The sequence below is a fragment of the Trachemys scripta genome, chromosome 6 (genome assembly GCF_013100865.1).
Source record: "Trachemys scripta elegans isolate TJP31775 chromosome 6, CAS_Tse_1.0, whole genome shotgun sequence".
NCBI lineage: Eukaryota > Metazoa > Chordata > Testudines > Emydidae > Trachemys > Trachemys scripta.
In genome coordinates, this window is record NC_048303.1 from 13,092,548 (window position 1) to 13,119,617 (window position 27,070).

The 27,070-nt window shown below is 40.3% G+C and overlaps 1 protein-coding gene across 2 annotated transcripts in view; it reads right to left on the reverse strand.

The window, feature by feature from the left end:
• The window catches only part of DYM (dymeclin), a 333,130-nt gene that overhangs the window by 277,676 nt on the left and 28,384 nt on the right, over nucleotides 1–27,070 (reverse strand). For both annotated transcript variants that reach the window (XM_034773755.1, XM_034773754.1), the window contains exons 4-6: nucleotides 12,378–12,430; nucleotides 11,316–11,409; nucleotides 9,259–9,392 (exon numbers count right to left, since the gene is read on the reverse strand). In XM_034773755.1, coding sequence (XP_034629646.1) covers nucleotides 9,259–9,392; nucleotides 11,316–11,409; nucleotides 12,378–12,430 — 281 coding nt within the window. The remainder of the gene's footprint in view (nucleotides 1–9,258; nucleotides 9,393–11,315; nucleotides 11,410–12,377; nucleotides 12,431–27,070) is intronic.

Below are 27,070 nucleotides of genomic sequence, written 5' to 3' on the forward strand. Positions count from 1 at the left end.
TCAGTGACAGACCTGCGGGTGGCTATATTACAACAGAAAAACTTCAAAAACAGACTCCAAAGAGAGACTGCAGAGCTAGAATTGATATGCAAACTAGACACAATCAACTCCGGTTTGAATAAGGACTGGGAATGGCTGAGCCATTACAAACATTGACTCTATCTCCCCTTGTAAGTACTCTCACACCTATTATCAAACTGTCTGTACTGGCCAGCTTGATTATCACTTCAAAAGTTTTTTTTCCCTTAATTAATTGGCCTCTCAGAGTTGGTAAGACAACTCCCACCTGTTTATGCTCTCTGTATGTGTGTATATATATCTCCTCAATATATGTTCCATTCTATATGCATCCGAAGAAGTGGGCTGTAGTCCACGAAAGCTTATGCTCTAATAAATTTGTTAGTCTCTAAGGTGCCACAAGTACTCCTGATAATCTCTACAGTACCTGCAAGGTTGCAATTAACAGTGGACAAGTCAAGGAAAGCATTAACCTACACTTGTTATACTACATACAAAGACATGGCCCAAATCACTTTTAGTTATTAATATTTAGCACTGTCCTCCTGGCCCTGGAAAACCTATCAGCTCCACTAAATGATGGCTGCAATTTTGAAAATATGTGGTGTGACTCAATCAACCAATCCAAGAAGTTTCTTTGCTACAGATCACACCTGCATGCATCAACAGGGAGTGGGCATGTTATAGTAGAATTCATGCTCAACCTGAGCTGCTGGGCAACTGGGCATGTGTCTGACTGTTAGTCGTTTCCTTGGGCTATCTGCCCTGTCTGTTCCCAGCTGTATGCATGCACACTGAGTGTCTGCCGCCTTGCAGAGCAACTTTCTTGCCCCTACACTGGCAGCAGCATGTGAAGTCTGAGGTAGCTCATACAGGAGAAACCACAGCCTCTGCTAGCTGCAGCCTGAAGGTCACTGGTGAGGGAGCTAATCAGGAGGCAGCCTCAATCCCTGCTGCTGCCTGCTTCTCCCCAGACCCCATAGGCTTCCCCCTCCAGCAGTCCCAGACAAAAGTCTAAAAACAAGTAATAAAATAAGTATTTCCAAATCACTTGTGAAATAGGACTAAATCATTACATTACTTCTTTAAAATCCCCTATATGCAAAAATGTAAATATAAAATGAAGCAAAAAGCAGCCATGTTGTCAACCTGATGGGTAAGGTCTGCAAGCAGAGAGACAGTTTTCCATGGCTCTTTTTTAAAGTAGTCTGTGTTTTGTTGATGCCCGGGGGGGATGGAGAAGGAGAAGGTGAAGGTGTTTCCATTTGGTTTACTATAAAAAAGACCCCCAGAAAAGCTGTGAAATCTGCTGTTCTCTGGGTCACAGTATCATCAGTCTGCATTTTCTTGATTCATGATTCCACACTGGCAATTCCAATGCTTAAGTTCCACTATGTGATTAATGAAAGTTTCAGTACTCATCTAATGGCTGAAAAAAATATGTTTTTTTTCCATTAAACAATTGTTTGCATGAAAATATGCAGTAACAGAAAGCATTACAAATGCAAAAGATGCAAGTGCGTTTTCAGAGAAACTGTAGCTTTTAATTTCCTGCCTTTTCACTTGAAATTCTCAGCCACATTCCATTAGCAGTTTTGGGGTGGAGGGTGGTTCTGCATTTACTGTAATATTTTAGTTATGATTAGCAGCTCAATGAACTGTAACTGGCTAATACAGAAAGAATAAGAGTTTCTGCTGCAGGTCAGGGAATGGGCTACATGGATTTACGGTTATGTTGGTACATATTGTGATGTTTCCTTCCATATTCGTTATGAAAATATGCTTATAATACGGATCTGACATAACTGAGATATACTTTAGGTAAGATGGCTCTTGTAAGGTATCGTTGGAAAGGTTATGATTTACTGAATATGATTATCCAATGTGTATGCCTGTATCATTTCTGCATCTGAAATTAGGAATATTAACTATGTATCTGTATTACAAATTTGTTACTTTGGGTGTCTCCCCCAACCAGCCCTTCAGGTTCAACAATGGAAAAAACAGACAGGGCTAATGGGCCATTAGCAGAGACAATGGACTGTGAAAGAGCTTAATCTTCCTATGGACGCTCCAGACAGCTGAAAAGTAATGGCTGCCACACCCCTGCAGAGACATGGGTCTGACTCACCTGGTACTGGACCCACCCCTTGGAATGCCAGTATTCTTCCACTGGAAGACAAAGGGTTCCTGCCATACACAAGAGCTATATAAGGCAGGGGAGTGACATCATCATGGTTCTCCTCTGCCTCCCCACCCAAAGAGATACTGAAAAAACACCTGGAAGCAAGAACTGAACTGAGGGGAGACGGATTGAACCCAGGCTGGGAGGGTGTCCAGTCTGTGAGTGGAAATACCTGAAATCTCCAGATGCAGGCCAGAGCAGCTGCCTTTCTGTTATCTACCTGTGACAATATCTAGGGTGAGAAATTACATTTTGTAACCTGTTTCTTAAGTATATTGAGCTTAGCTTGCGTATTTCATTTTATTTGCTGAGTAATCTGCTTTGTTCTGTCTGTTATCTCTTACAGTCACTTAAAATTCACCTTTTGTGGTTAATGTTTATAAACAAAAAATTTCTTGTTTATAATGTAACAATTGTTATACAAATTGTGCAATTCACAATTCGGGGAGGGGAGCGGGGGGTTAAGAGGTTGTGCATACCTTCCTCCACATTGAGGGAGGAGGCGGATTTCATAATATAGTTGGGTCTGCACCCCAAGAGAAGTGGACACCTCAGTGCTGGGGGCAAGTCCCTTAAGCTGAGCCTTCACACAACTGCTCTCAGTGTCTGTTTTGTTCTGCAGTTTGGTGTGGCCCTCCCTGTGTGCGTGCTGGCAGAGGCTTAATAGAATTGCTTGGCTCAGCAAGACAGGTAAAAAGGGTACCCAGACTGGCATAACAGATAGGCTCAGTGGTATCTCAGCACATCAGGTGGCATCCTAAGGGGGGACAAACCATCACACATCTATTTCCAGTGAATTTTGTGTGTATGACTGGCACTGGATTGAAGGCCATGAAGATAAACTTTCTACCCATAGAAATAGCATGGTACAGGCAGCAAAAACTTCACTAATGCGTCTGATTGACAAAAGATTAACTCTCTAGGTTCAGATGTGTCTGTTCAGTCCTCTGCTTCTCTGCTAAGACTGACAATAAGGAGCTACAAATGTGATAGAAGATTTTGAGATATGGTTACCTGCTGTCAACAAAGAACAAATGAAGTCAACTCATTTCCACAGGATGCTGGACAGCCACCAGATAACTACTTTCACTCAAAATTCCAGGCCAGACAGAAAACAGCAACCTAGGGTGAATACCCTGTCCCCACTAAAGTCAACTGGAGTTTTGTAACTCACTTCCAATGGTGCCAAGATTTCACCCCTACAGATGAAAAACTCACTATCCCATTGTTAGTTCACAAGTCATCCAATCCCCTATACAACGTTAGAATTTAATTCCAAGTAGAATGTTTAGTGGCTAGTACACCATGGCACAGATAACAAAAGGAAAAATAAATTATTATTAGCAATAGAGTTTAGAATCGCGTTAAACTAATGGATAATATTTATTTCATTTTACTCTTAAAATATAATATAGGATTGAATTTTATGGTCACCAAAACATTAAGTAATAACACCAGTGACTAGGTCATCTGCCGAGATTGAACCCAGGACCTCTGGGTTTAGAAACATGAGCCTCTTCTGTTTGTACTAAATAACCAAGTGCATTAGATAGAAATTTCTGAATCAGGTAGCAGACCCTATGTGGTCTAGCCATAGAAGAGGGACAAATGCCACTGTTATGTTTCGATTTCCCTCTGATGTTTGGTTCTAGAACTTTGCTCATTATAAGCCTACCATTGTAATCGCAACAGTATGCGCTAGCAGCCTTTCTTCTCATACACTTTTTGGACCACAAAAGTTGCCACTGGCACTTTAATTGATGCTGAATGCAACAATATGAAGCTCTTTAAACCTAACATATAGTCTGCTAAGAAATCACAAGCTGGACTCACTGCATAGATCACACACTATACATAAAATGAGTAGGTACCATCTTTCAGATGAGACATGACTATCCTCTAACTAATAGTTTGCCGTCAAAAACTGTGCCTTTGATGAACTGCCAAACACAAAATGCTTACATATTTACAAAAGATACTGAGTGCCCAATGGCAACAATATTTTCCCACACATCATCACTAATACATTGTACAATCCTTTCCCTTTAGAAATAGCAGAAATCTTGCAGAAGGTGTTAATGTTTTAGTTCATTTTAGCAAGACTGTGGTGCACTGCAATGGTATGTTCTCAGTTTATGCCAAGATCCCAGGTATCTAAGTTAGCCACATTAAAATCAAAGAGTGCTTTACTCAAATATGGGCCTCTGGCTAGAAACACTAGAGAACAGATGCTAAAAAAGAGAGTAGGAAAGCAGACTGTACACAATATTGACTTACAGCGTGGCTTTAAGGGGACCTTGGAAGAATTCTGCCAAGGTGACCTTGAAAAGAGGTAGCTGCTCTCTCAACCTCAAGGTGAATGACACATAAGGAGAAGGGCTGGAATCACAGGAAGCATGGATTATTTTGAATGACCACGGAAGGTGATTCTTTGCAAGTGGATTACAATTAAGTTTTCAACAATAATTTCGATTAATTAAATAAAGTTATTTTTGTGGACAGAAGGAGTCCATGTGGGCCATCTAGTGTTGTGCACAATCAATACGGAATAACAGTAAGCCCAGCTGTACATCAGGCTGTAATGCTAAAGGTCCTTCATAAGCCATAACAAAGCTAAAGCTGATAACATCCTCATAACCCAGATATGGAACTAATGTCTTCATTTATGTACATATTATTTGTACTTTTATTTAATAACATATTTCATAAGATTTGCCCAAATGCACTGCCATCTGAAAGAGGGAGAAATACCAATAACCTAGCGCAGCAGCTGAAAAGCCAGTAAGAACTGTTCAAAACTGTTTCTTTTTAACAAGAAAACAGTTCATCGTATGTAGTGCTAAGTAAATAAGCAAATACAAAATGCAATAATAAATCAGCATATACTTTGTGACACTAGGGGGAACTCTAAGGTACCAGGAATGAAAAAAATTACTTTGGGAAGCTACCGTTGGTATAGTTATACAAGGGACCTTAAATTCATTTAATTTTTTCCTCTTTCTTTACTAGATCAAAATACAACAGCTTTTATTAATTATTATTATTATATTCTTTTGGTGACACTTCAGTCATTTATTTTTCCAATATCCTAAATTTACAGACTGTAAAAATCCATCAGCCTACTACAGTATTAGATGTGTAATCGTAATACTGTGTAAAACTGTTTAGGATCCTCAAATAAACCAGTGAGGTTTGTAAGAAATAACCCCATTTTATAGAGGGGCAACTGAGGCACAGAAGTAACTGGCCCAAGTCCACAGCAAAGCAGTTACACAGTTGAAAAGGAACCCAGATTTTCTGAAATGCGGTCCCCTGCTCTAACCAACAGACCACACACAGCTACCCTCTTAATTTATAGCATTCAACTAACCATCTTCTCATCTAAGATGATTGCTAAGTAACTTTGTGCATATGGAGCAGTATAGACAAACTTATACTTAAGCTTCATAAATATCTTTATGAATTACAGTCAAATGGTGCTAAATATTGTGTAAGTACTGTACAGATATCTAGACATCTACTGTACAGACATGTAGCTCAGTGATATTAGTCACTCTGAATACTATCGAATATGGAATTCCCTCACTGTTAAGAATAAAAAGATTATTGTGGTTCAGACGGTAAAATAAAGCACTTAAACGTCACTTTTCTCATGTGGCATTTCCCTGTCTGTTGTTACTATGCTGTATTAGACAACTAAGCAATATTTCTTTACCAGGTGAAAACCCACATTCACTCTGCAGTGATAGTTTATTGTAAGCAGGCACTGCTTGTTTAATGTATCAGTTGGCTGACCTCATTCTTAGAGATTACTCATCACAGCTTAAAGACATTAAACCATTTCAACATGTAGCTGTTAATCTTTTGGCACCAGAAGTCTGGTTTCCCCAGAGCAACAGCAGGCGCCAAGGAGTTAAATAGATTTTAATTAATGGTTTTCACTAGTCTATGCACAAACAATTATTATGCACTCAAGACACATGCCCTTGCCTGGGTTGACTGTTTGAAGGAAGCCCATATTCAGATGCCTGTGGGTTCTTTTTTCCACAACCCACACACATTGTATTAGAATTCTGACACCAGCCATCCATGCTGAAGAAAGCAAAGTAATTGGTTTTATTCAATAAGCCACATATGATTAGAACCTTAACCAAAACTTTATTGTAAAGTCAGGAAATTGAGAGGCAAGGTTTGCACACTAACCTTCACTCTGCCTCCTTGTGTGTGCACTCTACAGTAATGTCTCATTTCATGATGACAACACTATTCAAAACAGTCTTCAGCAAATGAAGCATTATAATGAATGTTTTTATAATTGTAAATGGAATGGATACACAGTGTTCATGTTTTCAAAAGACTTTGTAATATACATCAGCAAGTAATAAGGAGAAAGTAACCATTCAGGTTGCTAAAGTAAGCTCAGCTCTTCATTTCCTTACTTCTGCAATGAAAATTATTTCCATTTTAAGCTGTCTGGGGCAGGTAACTGATATTTGTCAACACAACTTATGCACTGTGCCTGCTGTATAAATAATAATGCCTCAACATTTACACTAACCAATTGTTGCATTATGAAATGCATGTATGACTCTATTATTACTTTTGCAACAGAACCACTGAAAAATTGTTAGAAATTGTGTATAAGAGATCATGCAGTCCGTCTTCCTATCAGTGCAGTCTTTTGCCCATCTTAAATTTAAACACTCCTTGCAATGGGCTTCCATCACTTTACCTGGAAGACTATTCCACAGTCTCTAGAGGTTCTCTAGGGGAAAATTTTTGGTGGCCGCTCTGACAATTTTTCCTAAAATACTTAATTTACTTTAGGAAAAACAACTAAATATGCACATATCCAAATCATTGTAATTTATTTATGTAGGGGTTTTTGCAAACTCAATAATAAAAATAATGTACAGTTGTCTCTATTCTTTACTGGACCTAAACAGAATAGAAACAAAATAAGGTGCTTTGCACATTTTTGTCTTTTTTTTTTTTTTTTTTTTTTTAAGACTGCTTTTTTCTTAAGACTTGCTAGCTAGTAAGGCTGCTGCTATGAAAAATTATATATGTATATTTGAATGTATCACTTTTCACAGCAGACTTATTAGCTAGCTGGGAGGCAGTGAAAAGTGATATTAAACATACAAATATCATTTTTCACAGCAGACATACACAGCCCCGGAAAGCCAGGGGACAAATTAAGCCGTGGATGGAGAGGTGGGTAGGGAGGCAATGGGGGTGGTGGTGAGCCCAGGGCTGGAGCTCGAAACCACTGCGGGATGGAGCCTGAAGCCCTGCGGCTGCAGTCTGGCACCTGCCACCCCAGGGTGGAAGCCAGAAGCCCGAGCCCCACCACCCCTGGGAAATTCATACCAGCTGCCTGCTCCTCTGGCATTTGTGGCTGCAGAGGAGGGCAGGGCCCAAATCCCTGCGGGCAGCGCTAAGGGAGGAGTCACTGTTTTCCCCCTCTCCCCCATCACTGCCCAGGAGGCTGTGGCCGCAAGAAAAGCCTCTGGTGGCCGCATTTGAGCAACATACTCTAACTGCCTTGCACAATGACAGGTTTCAGAGTAGCAGCCGTGTTAGTCTGTATCCGCAAAAAGAACAGGAGTACTTGTGGCACCTTAGAGACTAACAAATTTATTAGAGCATAAGCTTTCCTGGGCTACAGCCCACTTCTTCAGTTTCACTGTGAGGAAGCTGTTCCTAATTTTCAGCTTAAATTCACTTTTCTGTATTTTTCTTGTTGAGTCAGACTGCTTTTTTTTTTTAAACGGAGTACAACTATTATCCATGAGTGAATTTTACCTGCATCATTTATTAATGGTTCTACTGTATCCATAGTGCTGCTCTTTCCACTTGATATATTAGTAAAAGCCTTTTATTTGCTTTGGCTGTAGTTTATGAAATTTTGTCTTTTACATATAAAATTGTACATTCCTTTAAAAAAATAAAAAAAGATGAAAAATACAATACACAGGCAGTGAGGAAGAATTTCAGATACAACTGCAGGAAGAGATTCCAGCAGCTGTGATCTGAAGGACACATCAGAGTATCTATCCCTAGAGGCTTTCCTTCCAAGTTCTGACAAGAATTATTTCTATTTAGCTTGTAATCTTGACAGAGATCATAGCACATCAGCATGGGCAGAGGGGGACTAAGGTTTTGTTGGTGCATTCTTTAAAACACTAGGGAGCACAATCATCAACAGTGGGAATCAAACCCAGGTGTCTTATATAAAAGTCCAACGCATTGCTACTAAGCCAGCAGGCATCCTGCAGGACACTAGAAATTAGAAATAATGGATCTGAATATTCAGGATAGATCCCTTACAGGACAACATTTTTGCTTCATCTTAGTAATATCAAAGAGGATCAAATACACAATTCTCACAAATATTTAAGGAAAAAGATCTCTAGATGTTAGTGAACTCAATGAGTGGCCAGTTTAAGAAAACCAAATGCTTTCAAATTCTTCCAAATTATTGAACATGCAGTTTCCTGAGCAACTATAAAATCATTTTTTCCTACCATGGAAGCACAATATACAGAGCTGATCCTAGGCATATTTGCAAATGACTTTTTGTTTCTCACCATCTCCCTGTACTCAACAAGGCAGATGATATTTCTCCCGGATTCCCCTATTTTCCACCCATCCCTCCTCTCCCCCTTTACTAGGCTTGGAACCTCGTCCTCTGATGAGGCAGGTCTTATACTTTGGGGCTGGGCTCTTGGAGCACAAATATGGATGATGCTGTCTTCTGATCAGATGACTTTCATCTCCAATGGGAGCAGAGGTAGGCCCATGCTGAGTGCTTTTGAAAATCCCACTAGACACACTTTCAGGCTCTCCTCAGGTTCAAAGTTTCTCCAACTGGTTTTTCCATGGCTGATGAACACCTCAGTATATAGCATAATTACTTTACTATTTCAAATTTTGAAGTGACGTTTGGACTTGAAGCTGAAGTGGGTGTTATAGTAAAAATAAAAAACGTTTTTCAACAAATTCACATCTATAGGGCATTGCTTGTTTCCACGACAATATTCAATACCTACCATATGAGCCTGGCATTCTCTCCTCGTAAGTAAAATGAAGTTGCAGTTCCTCTTCTGACATCTGACATATGAATACTTTTAACAAACAGCAAATAATGAACAATGCATTGTGGGCCTGCCAAATAAAAAGATGGCTAGAAGGGAAACAGAAAAGTAAACAAGAGTCAATAATGTTTTACTTATTAATGTTCAGCAATAGTTATGACTAGGTATGTGCAACAGTGAATGGAAAGGTTCCTGTAGCCCATATGAGGCAAAGGCAAGTCTCAAGTGACTAAAATGTGGACATTCAATAGCAAGGAACATTTATTTAAACATAAACGTTTCTTTTCAAGAAGACGCAGCCTTCTTGCTACATAGAGTTTAGTACTATTATTAAAAGCATCACAGTTACCATTAAGTGCCATTCTCTTCAGGAAATTGACTAGCTAGCCTATTATCTTTTTTAATCTCTACACCCCAGAAGTCCCCAATCTGTGGGGCACCCCTAGGTGGGCATGGAGGAATGTTCAGGAGAGCGTGGTTGGGACCCCAGCCTCAGTCCCTGGCACCTATGCTTGGGGCACCGGCTGCTGGCTCAACCCCTGGCTGAGGTTCCGCTCCCAGCCTCAGTCTCATCCCCCTTATCCCTGTCCGTGTCCCCCATTCCCACAGCTGTGGACCCACTCCTGGCCCAGCTGGACAGGGGAAGGGTGTGGTGCGAGGTAAAGTTTGGGGACCCACTGCTATGTACTATAGGGCAGTCTCAAATGGATTGAGACCTCTTTAAATCTCACTCTTTCTGCATGGAAATTTATCCCCAATCTTATCCCTTTACGTGCACAAATATTACTCAGATGACACTCTAGGTGGAAGACGTTCAGTGACTTTCAGGAGCAACAGCAGTAAGTCCAGTTACTCTTCACAACTTTGTCCCCAGATTTCTAGGCATGAAGGCAATCCAGCAGGGAACTGTATTATGTCCCTCTGGGTCCCTACGTGCAGGCTCAGGGGGATCCAGTCAACAGCAACATATGCAGCGCCTGCTGAAGCCACCCTGTCAAGGGGCTGAGGGGCCAACACAGCAGCAGCCAAAAGGATGACTTCTTTCCTCTGGACGTAAGAGATTCTCTCTCAATGGATCGCTAGATCAGAAGAGGAGTTGGCCTCAAAATGTCTGCAAACTCCTCCTTCCCCTGCCAGGAAAGAAATTTCCAGGGAAAAACAATCTTTGGAAAGTTTCCTGGAAAACTATACTTCTGAAAGTATAACTTCTTGAAGTTTTCATCCCCCACCGGGAGGGAAGAGGGTTAGAAAGGCAATCTGATCATACAATTTGAAAGCAGTGGAATTTTAGATCATTTTCTATTCTGGCCTGGTCAGAGTTTCAAGTATTCTAGAAATAATGCACTGATTTTAAAATAAATTTAGATTAGCTAAAAAGCTTTATCAGATGGCTTATAATAGGCCTTAAAAAGCATCTTAGTTGAAAAATAAATGTTTAATTTGCAAAATAAGCAGCCAGTAGCATGGCATGAGAGCCACTGCTACTACGGGTTAAGGAAAACAAAATCGCTAGCACATCAATTGTTCTCTTAAATGTTATTTATGTTCCAAGGAATTTTGAGTCACAGACTATAAACCTAGCAAAGGAGTATTTGCCCAGCATTTTTATTGTCTGTCATGCCCACCCACAGAAAGAAATGGGATAGCAGTGCCTAGGACCGCAGAGTGGAAAGGGCAGAGATAAATCCAAAGTTACATAAACATATGTTTGTTGCAACGTTTAGACCCACTCACACAAGTAAAGCAAATGGAAAATTTCTGTTCTTCTGTAATGGCACAACTTTACATATTATGCTCCAATCCCAGTGCTTGAAATACACAAGATACTTGTTCCTCTGAAATTACGGTAGTTTCTCTTTTAAAAACAAAAATAAACTTTAAGAGAACCTGAATTTTCACCTTGCCGATTCAGGTATTTATGGAGCAGCCATCATTGCATTACCCAAGAGCTATCAACAAAATGAACATTTAAAACATAAAAGGGAACGCCTGGCATTTCACTGCCAACTTACTTTTGACATTCCGCTGAAATTTTTAACTCTTTGGTTCTGGAAAGGAAGACTTTAATCAATGCCCCAAGATTTCCTGTTCGAGGATTGTTCTCAACTAGATGAGGGATTGAAAAGATTAGAGTACATTTGTAATTTAAATTATGATAATTAATTCAAACACAGGATATATAGAGCGGGAATTACTCTCCATTGCACATTTTATGTATTTTTTTAAATAAACAAACACACACACACACACACACACACCCCAAGGCTACTTTTTTATAGGTTTTTTTTTTAAACAGTCTATAGTTAAAGATGGCTCCTGTCCATGTTTCTGCTATTGCAAGATTGTTCACTACACTACATTTTCCAACCTAAATTTAAAACATTCCGAACAACGGAGCCACACCATTTCTTTCAGGAGACTATTTCACAGCTCAATAGATCTCACTATCAGGAAAGTGTGCCTGACTGTGACAATAATATCATTTCATTCTTCTATCATCCCTGGTTCCTCCCTGCATAATCTCTATCAGCATTACTACCCTTTCAATATTTTAGAAGTTTCTATATTGTAATGAACAGAGTTAACATTGCAAGTTAAAACTTAAAACATCCAGGGAATCAAATCATCATTCAGAATGAGAAGCAGGATATGCACTCATCTTCTAATTCAAGTGTCAACTCCACATGACAGGTGTCACATACTATACTCATATCTGCCCACTGATACTCTATATGTCGCCCACTGATATTCTACTTCTAAAGGGGCAATGCTTTAAAAATCATTATTTAAAAGAAGTCTGTTCAATTATTAAAATAATTGTGCCCAAGTCACTTCCTTCTGTTGGTGACACACAGAATAATGTGACAATGTTACATTTAAGCAGCACAAATTAGTAGAATGTGTTTTCATCTTCTAGTTGGGAGACAAATATGATTTTAAAAATCTCATTACTGAAACGCAGATGAGTGAAATTAAATAAATACAGACACAGAAGTTTACATGAATAGTGATTTATCAGAAAAGTTGACAACAAACACAGAAATATGTGAAGACATCAAAATAATCTCTCTCACCTAAAGACTTGCAGATTGAGATGGTGGCTTCTTCCAACAGCTTTAACTCAGCACTGAAGACGAAGAAAGGAAGCATTTAGTTATATGAGCAATAACAATCCCTGAGCCTATAGAGGCCTGCCGCTTGTAGAATACAATTACTGCATTTAAATACATTTGTTATAGGGCAGTACTGCAATTCCTATGACCCTGTAATTTTAGTTACTCCATTTACCTCACTCACATAGATTGCGCTCGTTATTTGAAGCAGTGTGGCCATACAATGGACAATTAACATTCATCTCACTCTGTCAAACAATTCATATTTAAAGTGGGCAGATCATTTCTATGTCATAAACTTCACTCATCCCATGCTTGTTTTGGAATAAGCCCCTGTAAATAAACATAGGTCCACAGTTTCAATTTGTAGAAAAAGTTGGCTTTTGTACTAGGAATATCATTGCATCATGCGTGGATATAAAAGGAAGAATGTAACCCTTTTCTAAAACTGAAAATGCCTCCATAAGCAAACAGATTTAATTTCAAACTTAATACTATAACCCAGTTTCAATAATTATTGCATGTGGTTACAACAGATGCAATTGCAAATCATGTATATGCCAAGAGGATAGGATTTTTACAAATTCACTAACTGCCAGATGATACATCTATAATCAAAACATCTACTTACAAAGATTTTATAATGAAAAGGGGGGATGGGGAGGAAGAGGGAAGGGAATCAAACAACCTTAAAATAATCCCAATTATGTGAAACCTATAAAATACACATACACCACTAGAAGTGCTAAGTATGTAGGCCTGAAAAGCATTGTACAAATTAACTAATCCTTGTGAAGTAAATCAAGTATTTGCATTTTAGAGACAGGAAAAACAAAAACAGTAGTAGGCATCTTGCCCAAGGCCACGTTAAATGGGACACCTCCATACTGCTTCTATATTAGATATTTAAGGATCTTATCTCCTGCCAATATGTACCAAGGAAAGACAAGATTCCTTAACAACAGAATGTAAATTTCCCCTTTTCCAATTTAGTGTTATTAACCTGACAAACTCCATTGAAAAGAACAGATTTAAAATTTGTTATTAAAGCTAATGTTAAAATTATATAATACACAGGTTAAGGAAAGAGTGTTTATACATCTGGGTATAATGCTTACATTATCCCAAAATACAAATTTTGGTTTAGAAGTCATAAAATACATATAGTACATAATCTGCAATAACCCAAATTAAGGTTAATAAATTTAATGATACAGTTTAGATATTAGCATCCAAATATTCAGGTACATCACTCATAAAAGGTTATACTGAGAGTAGCTTGTGGAAAAGAAGTATAGCAACGAGTGTAGATTGTCCCTCAGTAACTGAGCATTCAGGATAGGTTGTCGCTCAGTAAACACAATCCATCACAGAAGTATTTCACTATATATACAAAGCCAATGAGGTTTTTTGGGTTGGGAAAATGTCTTTTACACTTCCAGGTCCAGTTTGTTTGTTTTACGAAACCTGGCACAAAGTAACATGCTATGATCAGTAGAAAAGCTGGAGTCTATTAAACTTCCATTTTCAAAACCCCCGGCCTAGGATAACTTGCAGTTCAATGAGTTTTCAGGTAACTGCCTATTATCCCATCAAAAAGAGCTAGACACCTTTTACCAAGTGCAACTATGAAATGGGATTTTGTTTTTCAATTTGTCACCTTCTGAATACATATAAGGTAAATATCACAGCATGAAATTTCACTAAGCACCACGAGATGTTTAGAGGCGGAGCTGAGTCTAGCAAGTAAAGAGGACAGTTAAGAGACTAGATTTCTGCTCCTTGCTCGGTCACCAGCTCACTCAGATATCCTTGGGCAAGACACTTATCCTCTCAAGGCCAAATTCATTGCTGGTGTAAACAATTCTAGTGATTTGAAGCTGTCATCTATAAAATGGGCATAGCAATACAGGAGCGAGCATTGTGGTCAGTCTTTCAGAATGAAAATGACAGTGGCACAAACATCCTAAATGGATTTGGGCCAGGGGGAGGATATCATATTAGCTCAAGGCTGAGAAAAATCTAGAGGGCTTTTGTTTGCTTTACCATAGAGGGGTTGAATAGAAAACTAAGCTTTTTCATTCTCTTACATTTCTGCCTCTTCTAATCTTCATCTGTCTTGATGCATCTTTTCATTCTCTCTCCACAGCCCCAAAGGCTTCCACGCACTAATTTCTTCCTACTGCACTATTATCTCTCAGCTCCAGGACACACCCTCACCTAGTTCTCTCACCTCCGCAGAGTCTCTCAATTTTGTTCATTTTTTCTCTTGTGCATTTCCCATACATCTTTGCTCTGCTGGTATAGAAGGTAAGCCTCCCTCTACTTATCTGAAGCACAGGTTACCAAAGGGATGTGGAGGGTGAGCAGATCCCAATATCACCTGCAAATGCAGGTGTGTTAGTAGGCCTGGGAAAAGTGAGGATTCAATCCTTAGTGTTTGCAAAATGCTTTGAGGTCCCTGGACAGAAAATGTTATGGAAGTGGAAAGTATTTATGTTTAAAAGTCTTTACAATGGGAAATTAGGGGAAAGACCGACTTTTAGTGGTTTCAGGAATCACCAAGCATTAACTAGTCTAGTTGCCAGTCTCTTTTGCAGTCAGAGGCAACCAAAGACAGGAGTGCACTTTCTCTCTGGCAGAAAGTGACTCAAGAGCCTTCTTAAAAGCTCAAATCTCCTCTACTTGTGAGATATTTTGCCCAAGATGTTTTTGTACATTCCCAGTTTGCATGCTCATATAGTAATTATATATCATCCCACATGTTCTCAATAGAATTCCTCCCTGTAAAACCAAGAGAGGTGCATCCAAAAGCCCAAACCTCTCCAGTGGGTTAAAATATGAAACAGATTAGTTCCTGGGAGGTCTGGCTCTCCCACTCACCCTCAAATCAAGCAAAAGAACTATAGAAAAATAGGATTTAATGGATTAGCCAAACCAATCATCATACTCCAAGGAGACCTCCAAATTGCGATTCCATAGGAACTGCTATACTGCATCAGATCCACAATCCATCTAGTCCAGTACTTTGTCTCTGACAGTGGCCAGAAGCAGACACTTCATAGGAAAATGCAACAACCCTTTTCAGTGGAAAGATTTGAGATAGTTTGCCCCCATAAAGATCCAATCTTAATCCCTAAGGGTTAGATTTTGTCTTAAACCCTGAAATATGAGGTCTTAAATCCCTTACAAATACTCGTATTTCACCCATTAACTATAACAACTCTGGATATATTCTGGTTATCCATATAAACGTCCAATCTTACTGAATTCTTGGCCTCAATGACATCTTGTGGTAATGAGTTCCACAGTCTAAATATATGTTGACTGAAAGAATACTTCCTTTCATCTACAAGTTGACGAAGTAAGAACCATATCTGCAGAAACCTTGGGCCCACATGCTTCTGTGGTAAGCGTCCAGTTCCATAGCTGGGTTGTGTGCAATGACAAAAATGAAGCCTGGAGAAATCTACATCACCCAAAAACATCCCCAAACTTCACTTCACTAAGTGCCATAGCATTTAATATGGAAGTATATTTGTGGGAGTAGGAGAGAAAAATGGGAGGCCAGTGGGCAGGAAAGATCCATAGATTGTAAGGCCAGAAGGGGCCATTGTGATGATCTAGTCTGACCTTCTGTATAGCACAGATCACAGAACAGTTCCAAAACAATTCCTAGAGAATATCTTTCAGAAAGACATCCAATTTTGATTTAAAACGGTCAGTGATGGAGACTCCACCACGACCCTTGGTAAATTTTCCCCATGGTTAATTACTCTCGCCATTAAAAATTTATGCCTAGCTTCAATTTCCAGCCATTGGATCATGTTATACTTTTCTCTGCTAGACTGATAAGCCTATTACACATTTATTCCCCATGTAGATACTTATGGACTGTAATCAAGTCACCTTTTAACCGTCTCTTTGTTAAGCTAAATAGATCGAGTTCTTTGAGTCTATCACTATAAAGCATGTTGTGTAATCCTTTAATCATTCTCCTGGCTCTTCTCTGAACTGCCTCCGATGTATCAACATCCTTGAAGTGTCACACCAGAACTGGACATAGTATTCCAGCAATGGACACATTAGTGCCAAGCACAGAGGTAAAATAACCTTTCAATTCCTACTCGAGATTCCTCTTCATATGAATCCCAGGGTTGCATTAGTTCTATTGGCCACAGTGTCACTCAGAGCTCATGTTCAGAGGATTATACAGCACCACCCCCAAATCTTTTTCAGAGTCACTGCTTCCCAGAATACAGTCCCCCATCTTATAAGCATAGTCTACATTCTTTGTTCCTAGATGTATAGATTTACATTTACAGGACAATCACAAGCAGAAATCCACTCTGTGACGCTTCCCGGGGTACCCAAGGTTGTGAGGCATCTTGCTACCACCTGCTTTTAACATGAGGAAGCCTTGTCTGTGCCTGCCATGGGTCAGATCCCCAACTCCTCTGGCCACAGAATATTCCTGAGATATGTCACTTTCTGGTGACCTACCTTAACTTCAAAACCTTAAGAACATAATTTCCCATATAGATACATCACACCTTAAATATTATCCATCCATACATTTTGCAATGACTATGATAACCAGTGGGCTACTGGCTCTCAGAGATCACACTGCCACCCTTCCGTGAATTATTATGCATATATCTGACCCAGGAGATCCCTATAAAACCATATGCACCCACTGTGCCCTCTGCCCGCTGGCAGCTCGTGGTGTCTGCGTCACACACTCCTAGCTAGTAAACATTCATGTACACCTAAGGATAAGCCAAACCCGTCTATATCCATCAACTTCAAAAATCACTTCAGCGATTCCTAGTGAAGCCTCTTACATCCTGAAGAGCTCTTCCATGTTCCAAATGGATATTTACTCTCACTTCCATGTCTCCTCCACCTGCACACACCTACTAGCTGCACACGCTCTTCCTGACAAGATTAAGGTCTCAAATTGCACGACACTCAAGGCTACATTCACATCAAAGGCATTTCTGCTGCCCTCAGGTGTTTCTGCCTTCTTGGAGGCTCAGCTGCCAGTGTGGCTTGGACTGGATGAAAAAGGAAGCTCAGCTTCCAAACAGGGGTTTTCCTTAGTCTGTGGGCACTCATTTGGAAATGTTTTAGTGGTCCAAAACCCAGGATGTCAAAGAAGGCATCTACAGTCCCTGTGCAGAGGCAGTTAATTCAGAGTCTGAACTGTAGAAATCACACAACTGTTTCAAGCAGCATTTTTCTAGCAGTTCTCAGAATACAAATACAGTCAAGCCAGTTTAATGTCTGAAGAAGAGAAATGCTACTTAACATATAATAAGTACTTCCAGCACTCTTCATCTACATCTCAAAGCACTTCAAAGGTGAGTGAATATCACTGTCACCAATTTACAGATGGGGAAACTGAGGCTCAGTGAAGTCAAGGATGGTGTCCAAGTTCACCGCAAATCAGTGGCAGAGTCTCCGTCTTAGTACCCCTAGTATACAGCCTTCATAAGCATTAAAGTCTTACCATAATCAATTTGCTAAGTCATTCCCCATCTTTACTAAATATTAGCCAGTGTTTTCCAATAAGCAATCTGACAGACAAAATCAAAGTAATTAAAGATGCTTAGACCAGGCTGCTAGATCCCTGCACGGATACAAAATTTATATCCATGGATTCAGATATCCGAGAAGCTGCAGGGCTCTAGTAACAACGAGTGAAACCAGCAGGGCCATGGTTTGCGACCAGGCCAGGAACCACAGCGGTAAAAGCAGCAGCATGTCAGGTCGCCGCTTGCAGGAGCCAGCGCCCAGCACGGGCAGCTCCTCCGGCGTGGCTGCGAATATAAATTTTGTATGGGAGCCAATGAATAGGGTATTGGTAGAATCATCAGTCAAAGGAGTTATTAAAAAGGTTTTCAGTAGTAAAGCCAGTGTTTATGCTCCACGACAGAGTAACTTCACCAGTGAAATGAGCCATCAAATTAAATTTTTTTTTTTTAAATCAGCAGATTATCCTGTGCATTGGACTATTTTGCAGCACAGTGAATTGACTGCATGCATGAGAGAGAAAGCAGTCATCTTTCACAGTGTTTAATACTCTGCCTCTACAATTTTAGTTTATGCTTGTTTGACTGCAGAGAAACGCACATTTGCATTGCTGCCTGCTTTAGTAGCTTCTGTAGCTGAATTTCAGAAAGACTAAACTTACTTGCCAATACATATTTTTTGAAATGTTAAAATTTTATCTCTGAGGTGGTCTCTTATTTCAGCTCTAGAAACACAGCTGTAATTGAAGACAAATGGTATAAAAATGGGAAACAGAATCAACGCCTACAGACATTACAATTTACTGGGTCTGAATGAAACAGGGACTTCTCTCAATTTTCTATCAAAAAATCTGTCCAGCTGATTGCTTGTCATCAGGATGTATTCCTTCCTGACACTGACAGATTGGGAGAATGTTTATTGCACTCCAACTACACTTGGGGGGGAGGGGGGGTCTCTTTGAATGCAGTATAATCTGAATCCAACAAAAAGGGAGAGGAGGAATGTGGTGTTGTTTTTTAATAGGGGTGCTTAAAAAGACACCAAAGGCTCTTGTAACTCAGATTACCTGGTTAATTTAGTTTTTTTAATTGCTCCAGGATTGAAACTTTCAATATGAAGGGACAATAATCTCATAACCGTACCTCTTGTATTTCCTAATTTCTGAATGTTTGTCTTTGCAACCATAACAACTTTTAACATCGCTTTTGTTCCCTAGTTATTTTGAAAAGCAAACTGAAAAAACCCAAACTACCACCATTCTGTAGAACCAGACAGACTTCCTGCTTTGGTCAAAATAGTTAAACAGCATAGACTTCTCTAACTCTTTAGTCATTTTCCACTGAGAATAAAATATAGAGTTAAAATCTTGAAAACCAGGCACACCCCATTTCCTCAAATTCAGACAAGAAAAAGAAAAACATAGAATTGTATTTTGCCATTTTAAAATTTTACACTTTAGGTAAAAACATGCCTGCAAAAACTCAGCACAAGAGTTACAAGCACCCGGGGGGAAGGTTATAATGGAAGTGCCTCCACCACAAGTACAGCCTTGCTACCATGCCCAAATATTGTAACACTATTCCTTTACGATTCAACATTATTATTAGGCCCCCAAGGATGCCTTATGAAGAGGGTGCAGTGTACACCTAAAAATCAGCCCATTTTTAGAAAGCTGAAGCAAAGCTTAACAGGAAATGCAAAGTAAACTGCCATGTAAACTGTAACAGTCAGCTAAACTCAAGCAGGGGGAAAAAAAATACATGCAAGAAGCGGAAAAAGTTGCCTGAATAATTTTTCTGTTATGAAGACAGAAGATAGACTATATTAACCACTTATGCAGAAAATGTCTCTGCATGTCATCAGCCAAGATTCATGAGGTGGCATGAGAGCAACAACACTAGCACTAGCTATTGGATTTGCTTTGCACCACAGTCCCCCCGGAGATGCTGTTTAGTTAATGAATGAATATAAAGATGGAAACTTATCTTAAGCATGGATCCTTTCATTAATCCACAGAGTAGCAGTGTTAGACTTCTAACTGTTTTCCAATACTGATGAACAACAAGAGAATATTTTTCAAGGAGTAAAGTTCATTTAGTGGATTGATCACAGACCGCAGTTCAAGAATTCCAATCCCCCTACCCTGCCAAAAAAATCTCCCCATAAAATAATGGCAGCCTTATTGTCAGGTAGGACTTTTTTCAAAAAGTATTTATGATTTGAGGTATAAGATTCAATATATGCTTAAAGTCATGTAGTACAGAAGATTACTCACCCATACATGAGAACAAATTTGAGAAGTAACCTATGAACCAGAATCACAAAAGGAGTTGCAATATACACTCTACCTACCTGTCAAATGTGTTTGAAGCAATAATTCATCCCAGGAAGATGTGTCTTATACACACACAGAAGAATAATCTAAGAGCCCTCAACTTTATCAGGTAAACTTTTGAGAGACCCTCTACGTTTGTCACAGAACAAAAGGAACCTAAGCTAGACTCCACCATCACTTTTCACAAAGCGATCACTCTATATCTGACCTATTAGTCCTCATCCTCAAAGGAAACCTGCACAATACCACTTTCAAAAGATTATCTTAAATTCATAACTTTACTAGACACTAAAAATCCTGGACTGAATAAATACACTCAATTTATGGTTTATTACAAACTAACAATCTATAACCCACTAACCCCTCTCCTGCCAGCTACTCCCCCACACTCCTTTCTTCCCTATGACTGGAGGGGTGTAAATGGGCCACTCTAACTTGAATGGTGCCTTGAAATATGTGTTAACCACTTACGCTAAACAATCTGTTCCAACTTGCATTTAGGAGTAACTTCCTGAGGCTATATGTGTATACTGCCTACCTTACAGTGGCACAGCCATGCCGCTGTAAGGCCTTGGCTACACTCGCAGATTCACAGCGCTGTGAAGCGTGAGTGTAGTCGCGCCGCCAGCGCTGCGAGAGAGCTCTCGCAGCGCTGCAAGTACTCCACCTCTCCGAGGGGAATAGCTTGCAGCGCTGCGAGCGAGCGTGCAGCGCTGCAGGCGCTGATTACACTGGCACTTTACAGCGCTGCACTCGGGGGGGTGTTTTTTCACTGGCTGTGAATTGCCAGTGTAGCCAAAGCCTAAGGTACACAGTGTAGCCACTCTTTGCTGGCTGGCAAAATAAAACCACCCCCAATGAGGCACTTTTTGTTGTTAAAACTTTTGTCAGTCGGGGTGTGTGTGTTTTTTTTTTTCACATCCCTGACCAACAAAAGTTTTAAATGACTAAAGTGCAGTGTAGCGATAGCTTGAGGCTACATCTACACTACAGTACTTACAGAACCACGGTAGCGCTTGTGGTGGAGACGCTTTAAGCCAACAGGAGAGAGCTCTCCCGTCAGCCTAATTCCTGCCGCCAAGAGAGGCAGCAACTATGTCAGCAGGAGACGCTGTCTACATCAGCGCTTAGGTAGGTATAACTTATGCTGCTCAGGGGCGTGTGGTTTAAATCACATAAATTACAATAAGTTACAACGTAAATTATACCAAAATAATCTGTGTATAGACAAGGTCTGAGTAAATTTCCCAGAGCTGAAGATAAGCTCTGTGTAAGCTCGAAAGTTTGTCTCTCTCACCAACAGAAGTTGGTCCAATAAAAGATATTACTTCACTCACCCTGTCTTGCTAATATCCTGGGACCAACATAACTACAACAACACTGCATCCACTGTCACTGTTGGATTGCTCTCCACAGACTATTCTCAAACAATATTTAAATTTAACTGAAATCAGTTATGCTATTAATCTGGATATGAATATTTTTCTAGGTTAATTTTTGAAAAAATTATTTACATCTTTATTGAAGAATATTGTCCTAGAGACACTTTTTCATTCTTGTTTTACCAAGTTACATCCTTATTATTAAACATTTTATGGAAAAAAATCAATAGATTACTTTAAATAATATTTGATCACTGCACTACGTAATGAACTACCAGACTAGAAACAGTAGCTTCAGTTTGCACTTCCAACATTTCTAGGTCAAAGGAATCCCTGGTGGATGGAGCCCTCAAGCAGAGTGTTTGCAGTTACTGTATGTTCAAGAGCTAAGGATCAAGGAAAGAAGATCTATAGGTGAAAGTCTTATAAATCCCCCAGTAGAAGCAGGAGTTACTTAGGGCATGGCTACACTTGCAGATGTAGAGCGCTGTGAGTTAAATCCGCCTTCATAGAGCGCAGTAGGGAAAGCGCTGCCGTCTGTCCACACTGACAGCTTCAAGCGCATTGCTGTGGTCACATTTGCAGCACTTGCAGCGGCACTGGGGCAGTCCATTATGGGCAGCTGTCCCAGCATGCAAGTGACTACAACGTGCTTTTCAAATGGGGGGTGTGTGTGGAGTGTGACAGGGAGTGGAGTGTGTTGTGTGTATGTGGGGGGAGAGAGAGTGGGTTTTTGGGGTGCTGAGAGTGTGTCAGCATGCTGTCTTGTAAATTCAGACCCCCTTAGTTCCCCACACCCACCTCTCTCTCACTCAAAGCAAACAGTAAATGTTTGCTTTTCTCAGAGCTGATAAGTAGCCCGAAAAATGGAGCTTTGAAAGGGCATTTCCGCATTCCTGCAGCCGATTTCACAACAATGACAAGAGTGGCCACTTGATTTAAGGGGATTATGGGACGTTTCCGGAGGCTGATCACAGCGCAGTAACGCAACACCTCGTTCACACTGGCGCCACAGCGCTCCAGCGGGGGCGCAGCAAACGTTATTCCACTCACTGAGGTGGAGTACCAGCAGCACTGTAGCTGCGGAATCAGAGCGCGCTACGTGCCTTGCCAGTGTGGACGGGGAGTGAACTGGGGCGCCCGGGTCTGCTTTATTGTACTGTAACTCGCAAATATAGCCAAGGCCTAAAACAACTACCTCAAAGTCAGGGTATCAAAGTCATAAACGCAAGGTGAAGAAGTTCTCAATTAATTCTGATTAACATTACATTGGCAGATATAAATAGAGAGAAGTCCATTGTATGGATATAATAGGTGTTAACACTGTACTGCAGAGGAGGAAGAGGCAAACAATACATACATTAATCATTAACAAATTGTATATTTTACTTCTAGCAAAACAGGACAGTTAATTATGTGCCTGAATTTTTACTGAGCCAGACAGTCTCTTAGAGCAAGCACCAACAAGTCAAGTGGGCTTTGGGGGGGAGAGGAGGGGGGAAGAGCACTGAGGCTTGTGATTCCAAAGTACATTCTATGCCAATATTCATGCACTGTTCTCATAGACTCATAGACTCTAAGGTCAGAAGGGACCATTATGATCATTAGTCTGACCTTCTGCATGATGCGGGCCACAAAAGCTGACCCACCCACTCCTGGAAGAATTCTCTCCCTTGACTCAGCTGTTGAAGTCCCCAAATCATGATTTAAAGACTTCAAATCGCTGAGAATCCTCCAGCAAGCGACCCCTACCCCATGCTGTAGAGGAAGGCGAAAAACCTCCAGGGCCTCTGCCAATCTACCCTGGAGGAAAATTCCTTCCCGACCCCAAATATGGCGATCAGCTGAACCCCGAGCATGCGGGCAAGATTCTCTAGCCAGACCTTGCTCAAGGAGAATTGCCTATCACTAGTAATGAGCAAACAGCAGCATGAATAATGACCACTGTTCTTTCAAAGTATTGCTAAGGAGAGACAAGGTGGGTGAGATAGTATCTTTTACTGTGAGAGAACTTCTGTGAGAGAAAGCTTTCCCTCATGAACTGCAGGTGGTCCAATAAAAGATATTACCTTTCGATAGTGCCTTTGGATCTTCCAGTGGTTTTGATTTTACCAAGTTGTGAACACTTTCCAGGTGGGGGGAGGAGTGATTTATTTGCACAGTACTTTATTTTTAAAAAACAACAGTAGCACTATTTAAGCAACATTCAAAGCAAATGTAGGTTGATTTGTACATGCTTGGGAAGCTAAGTTAGCGGTGCATTGAACAGGCAAAAACCCACTCTTATTCACTGCACAATTTACCATTGCATACATTTTGTTTTTTTGGAGAGGTGGGGGGGAAGGAAGCTTTAATTTAATATGTTCACATACAAAGCAAAAGGCATTTCAGAAACATTATAGCAAGGCAACCTTTCACAACTCATAAGTGAGAGAGTGCAGTGGAACCCCGGAGTAGATGAGGAGTAGAGTTGGACAACATTTTTTAGATGAAACTAATCTGCTGAAATGCAAAATTTTGTATCAACCAAAACATTTCATGAATTTGTGTCAGTTTTGGCAATTAAGTTTGGTTAAAAAAAAAAAAAGAAAAAGAAAAAAATCAGAAATGTTGAAATGGTTTGTGACAGACTGACAATATCCTGATCAAACCCTATGGAATTAAGATAAAGTTTATTGAGTTAAGTTAAACCTTACTGAATTAGGGTCAATACCTTTGGGGTCCATTGCATTCAAAATGCAATTGTGTATATATTATTGCATTGTTTGTATCTTCTCTAGCAGGAGGGGGATGCTAATATATTTCCTCCATTATCAGCCCTTTGAAGCCACCTCCCTGGAGAGGTAAGTAACTAGTTCAAACTGATTTCTACCGGACCAATCGACAAAGAAAGGATTTTTGGATAAATAGCCAAATTGATTTTAAACTTGCTCAGGGTCTTCTTCCTGAACCAGCCAACGGACAAGACCTCTAGTCCATCAAGGGCCCCAATCCTTAGGGAAGTAATGGATGAATTGGCCTACTGAGGCCCCATAAGACTGGGTGCTTGTTTTGAAATAAAGTTGTGATGAACTGGTGACCATAAAGGAAACCCTTTGGGTAGAATGTTGAATAACTGCTCCTGCCAGAGCCGATGTCAGAGGTGGAGTGATGTCTAGTAAGCTTATTAGCACATGTGTAGGTTCTTTTATTAATGTTTTTTCTGTAATGCTTTTTTACCTTAAGAATAAAAGTAGACTTGCAGAGGAAATACTGTGTGGTAACTTATAACTATGACAATTGCACTATTAACGGTTGCTGAGGAGGAAAGCAAAGCAGGCCCGCTTAGGGAGTCTGACTTTCCTGGTGAATTCACAGTACAATCAGGAAGCTGTGCAGCCTAGAAATATTCTGGACAGAAGGAAGTAAGACAAGTCACCACCCAAGAGAGGCGACAACTAGAGGAGCCGAAAGCCTGAGAGTAGGTACCTTTGCTGGACTATAGAGGCAGAATATAGGGGCAGCAGCCCTGAACTGTGACATGGTTCATTTTTTCATTTCTGAAATGACACATTGTTAATCTAGCCAGAAACATCAAAAAGCCTGAGGTCCCATTCACAAAACCGAGGAGGAGGAGAACCCCCTTTTATCCAATGGCCGAGTGGTTAGAGCACTCATCCAGGACGTGGGTGACCCAAGTTCTAAATCCCCTTTTGCCTGATGTGAGGCAGGGACTTGAACTCGTCTCCCACCTCTCAGGTGAGTGCCCTAACCACAGGCTATCGGAATGTATTCTGGGTGAGTTTCAGGGCTTGTCTACACTGGCAACGTTAAAGTGCTACCGCGGCAGCACTTTAATGTGGCTTGTGTAGTTGTGGCACAGCGCTGAGAGAGAGTTCTCCCAGCGCTCCAAGAAAACCAACTCCATGAGGGGAGCGGCTCCCAGAGCTGGTGCACTGTCTATACTGGCACGCTACTGCGCTGAAAGTTGCAGCGCTCAGGGAGGTGGTTTTTTACCCCCTGAGCAAGAAAGTTGCAGCGCTGTAAAGTGCCAGTGTAGACAAGCCCTCACTCTCTCCTGGGGAAGCTGCTCTACTTGGTATAAACAATTAAATACTCATTAAACCAGAGAGCAAGAGAATGACTACAACCTGGTAGTTCGGGCACTAATCTGGGAGGGAGAACAGCCAAGTTCCAGTCCTTCCTCCCACATCCTGGGCCAGTGCCCTAACCACTGGGCTATTGAGTTAATGGTGGGTAGGAGACAACCACCCCTTGTGAAATGTGCCCATATCCCTTGTGAATCTCACCCTTTGTTTCCAAATTTCCTTAACTTTTATTAAAACCAGTTTAAAAGGCCCGAACATGATTTTATTATTATTTTTCAGAACTGTCAGTGAACCAAACAAATCCATTATTTCTCACTCTTATTACGAGCCATTATCCGGATTGAGTGACTCTTATATTATGCTAATCACTATTCATACACAGTATTTTGTTTGGACAATCCAGAATTTTGTTTTGCTTTATTGAACTGGCTTTTTAATGTTAGCACCTTGTCTGATATTTATGTTTTTATTTTTTTGGAATGTATTTTGTGTTTCTATTTCTGCAATGACTTCTTATAGCACAAGGAGTTTCTTCCATTGATGAGTAATTTCCAGTAAGAAATAACATTTTTAAAAAGCAAAGATTGGGGAGAGGGCCAAGATAGGCAGTTTATTGCCCAAAATTGATGGATATCATTCCTTGTAGGTTTTTATATTCGGCTTGGTCTCGTCTCTAGTTTAATATTAGTAGCGGGCCAGATTCTGTCCTCAATTATTACAGCATAATTCCAGTCCAGAATCCTATTAAAATCAATGCCTTTAATCTACAGTAGCTAAAGTTCATTTCAACTCAGTTATTTTGGATTTATACCGGTGTAACTGACCCAGAATCCGAGACTTCAGCAAAAGCGTTACTGAGTAAAAGAGACTGAGTAAAAGTTGCTGCCTGACCACGTGAAAAGATTGACAGGATAGAATATTCTTCTTACGAAAAGCCACTCCTTTTAATTTAATGACGTCAAAGCATCAGAAATAGAATTTCTACTTTTAAAAAAAAATCACTGTGGCTCAAAGCAATAGTTAGAATACCACCCATACAAGTTGCAGTTACACTCATGTTACAACACTGGACGAGTCTTCATAAGGCATAAATAAGACCCCAACTGTAGTAGACAACCACCCTAGGGGGGGGTAGGGGGGGGGAAGAGAGGAGGAGAGGAAGCTTTCCTGACAGCTTTTTCCCTTATGCAGTGTTGTTGTAGCCATGTTGGTCCTTTTTCCCTTGACTAAGCAAAGCTTTTCCCTTGCCATCATTCACAAAACTGAGAAGAATCAGCCCATTCAGTAAATTCATACTGTGGGAATGCTGACTTT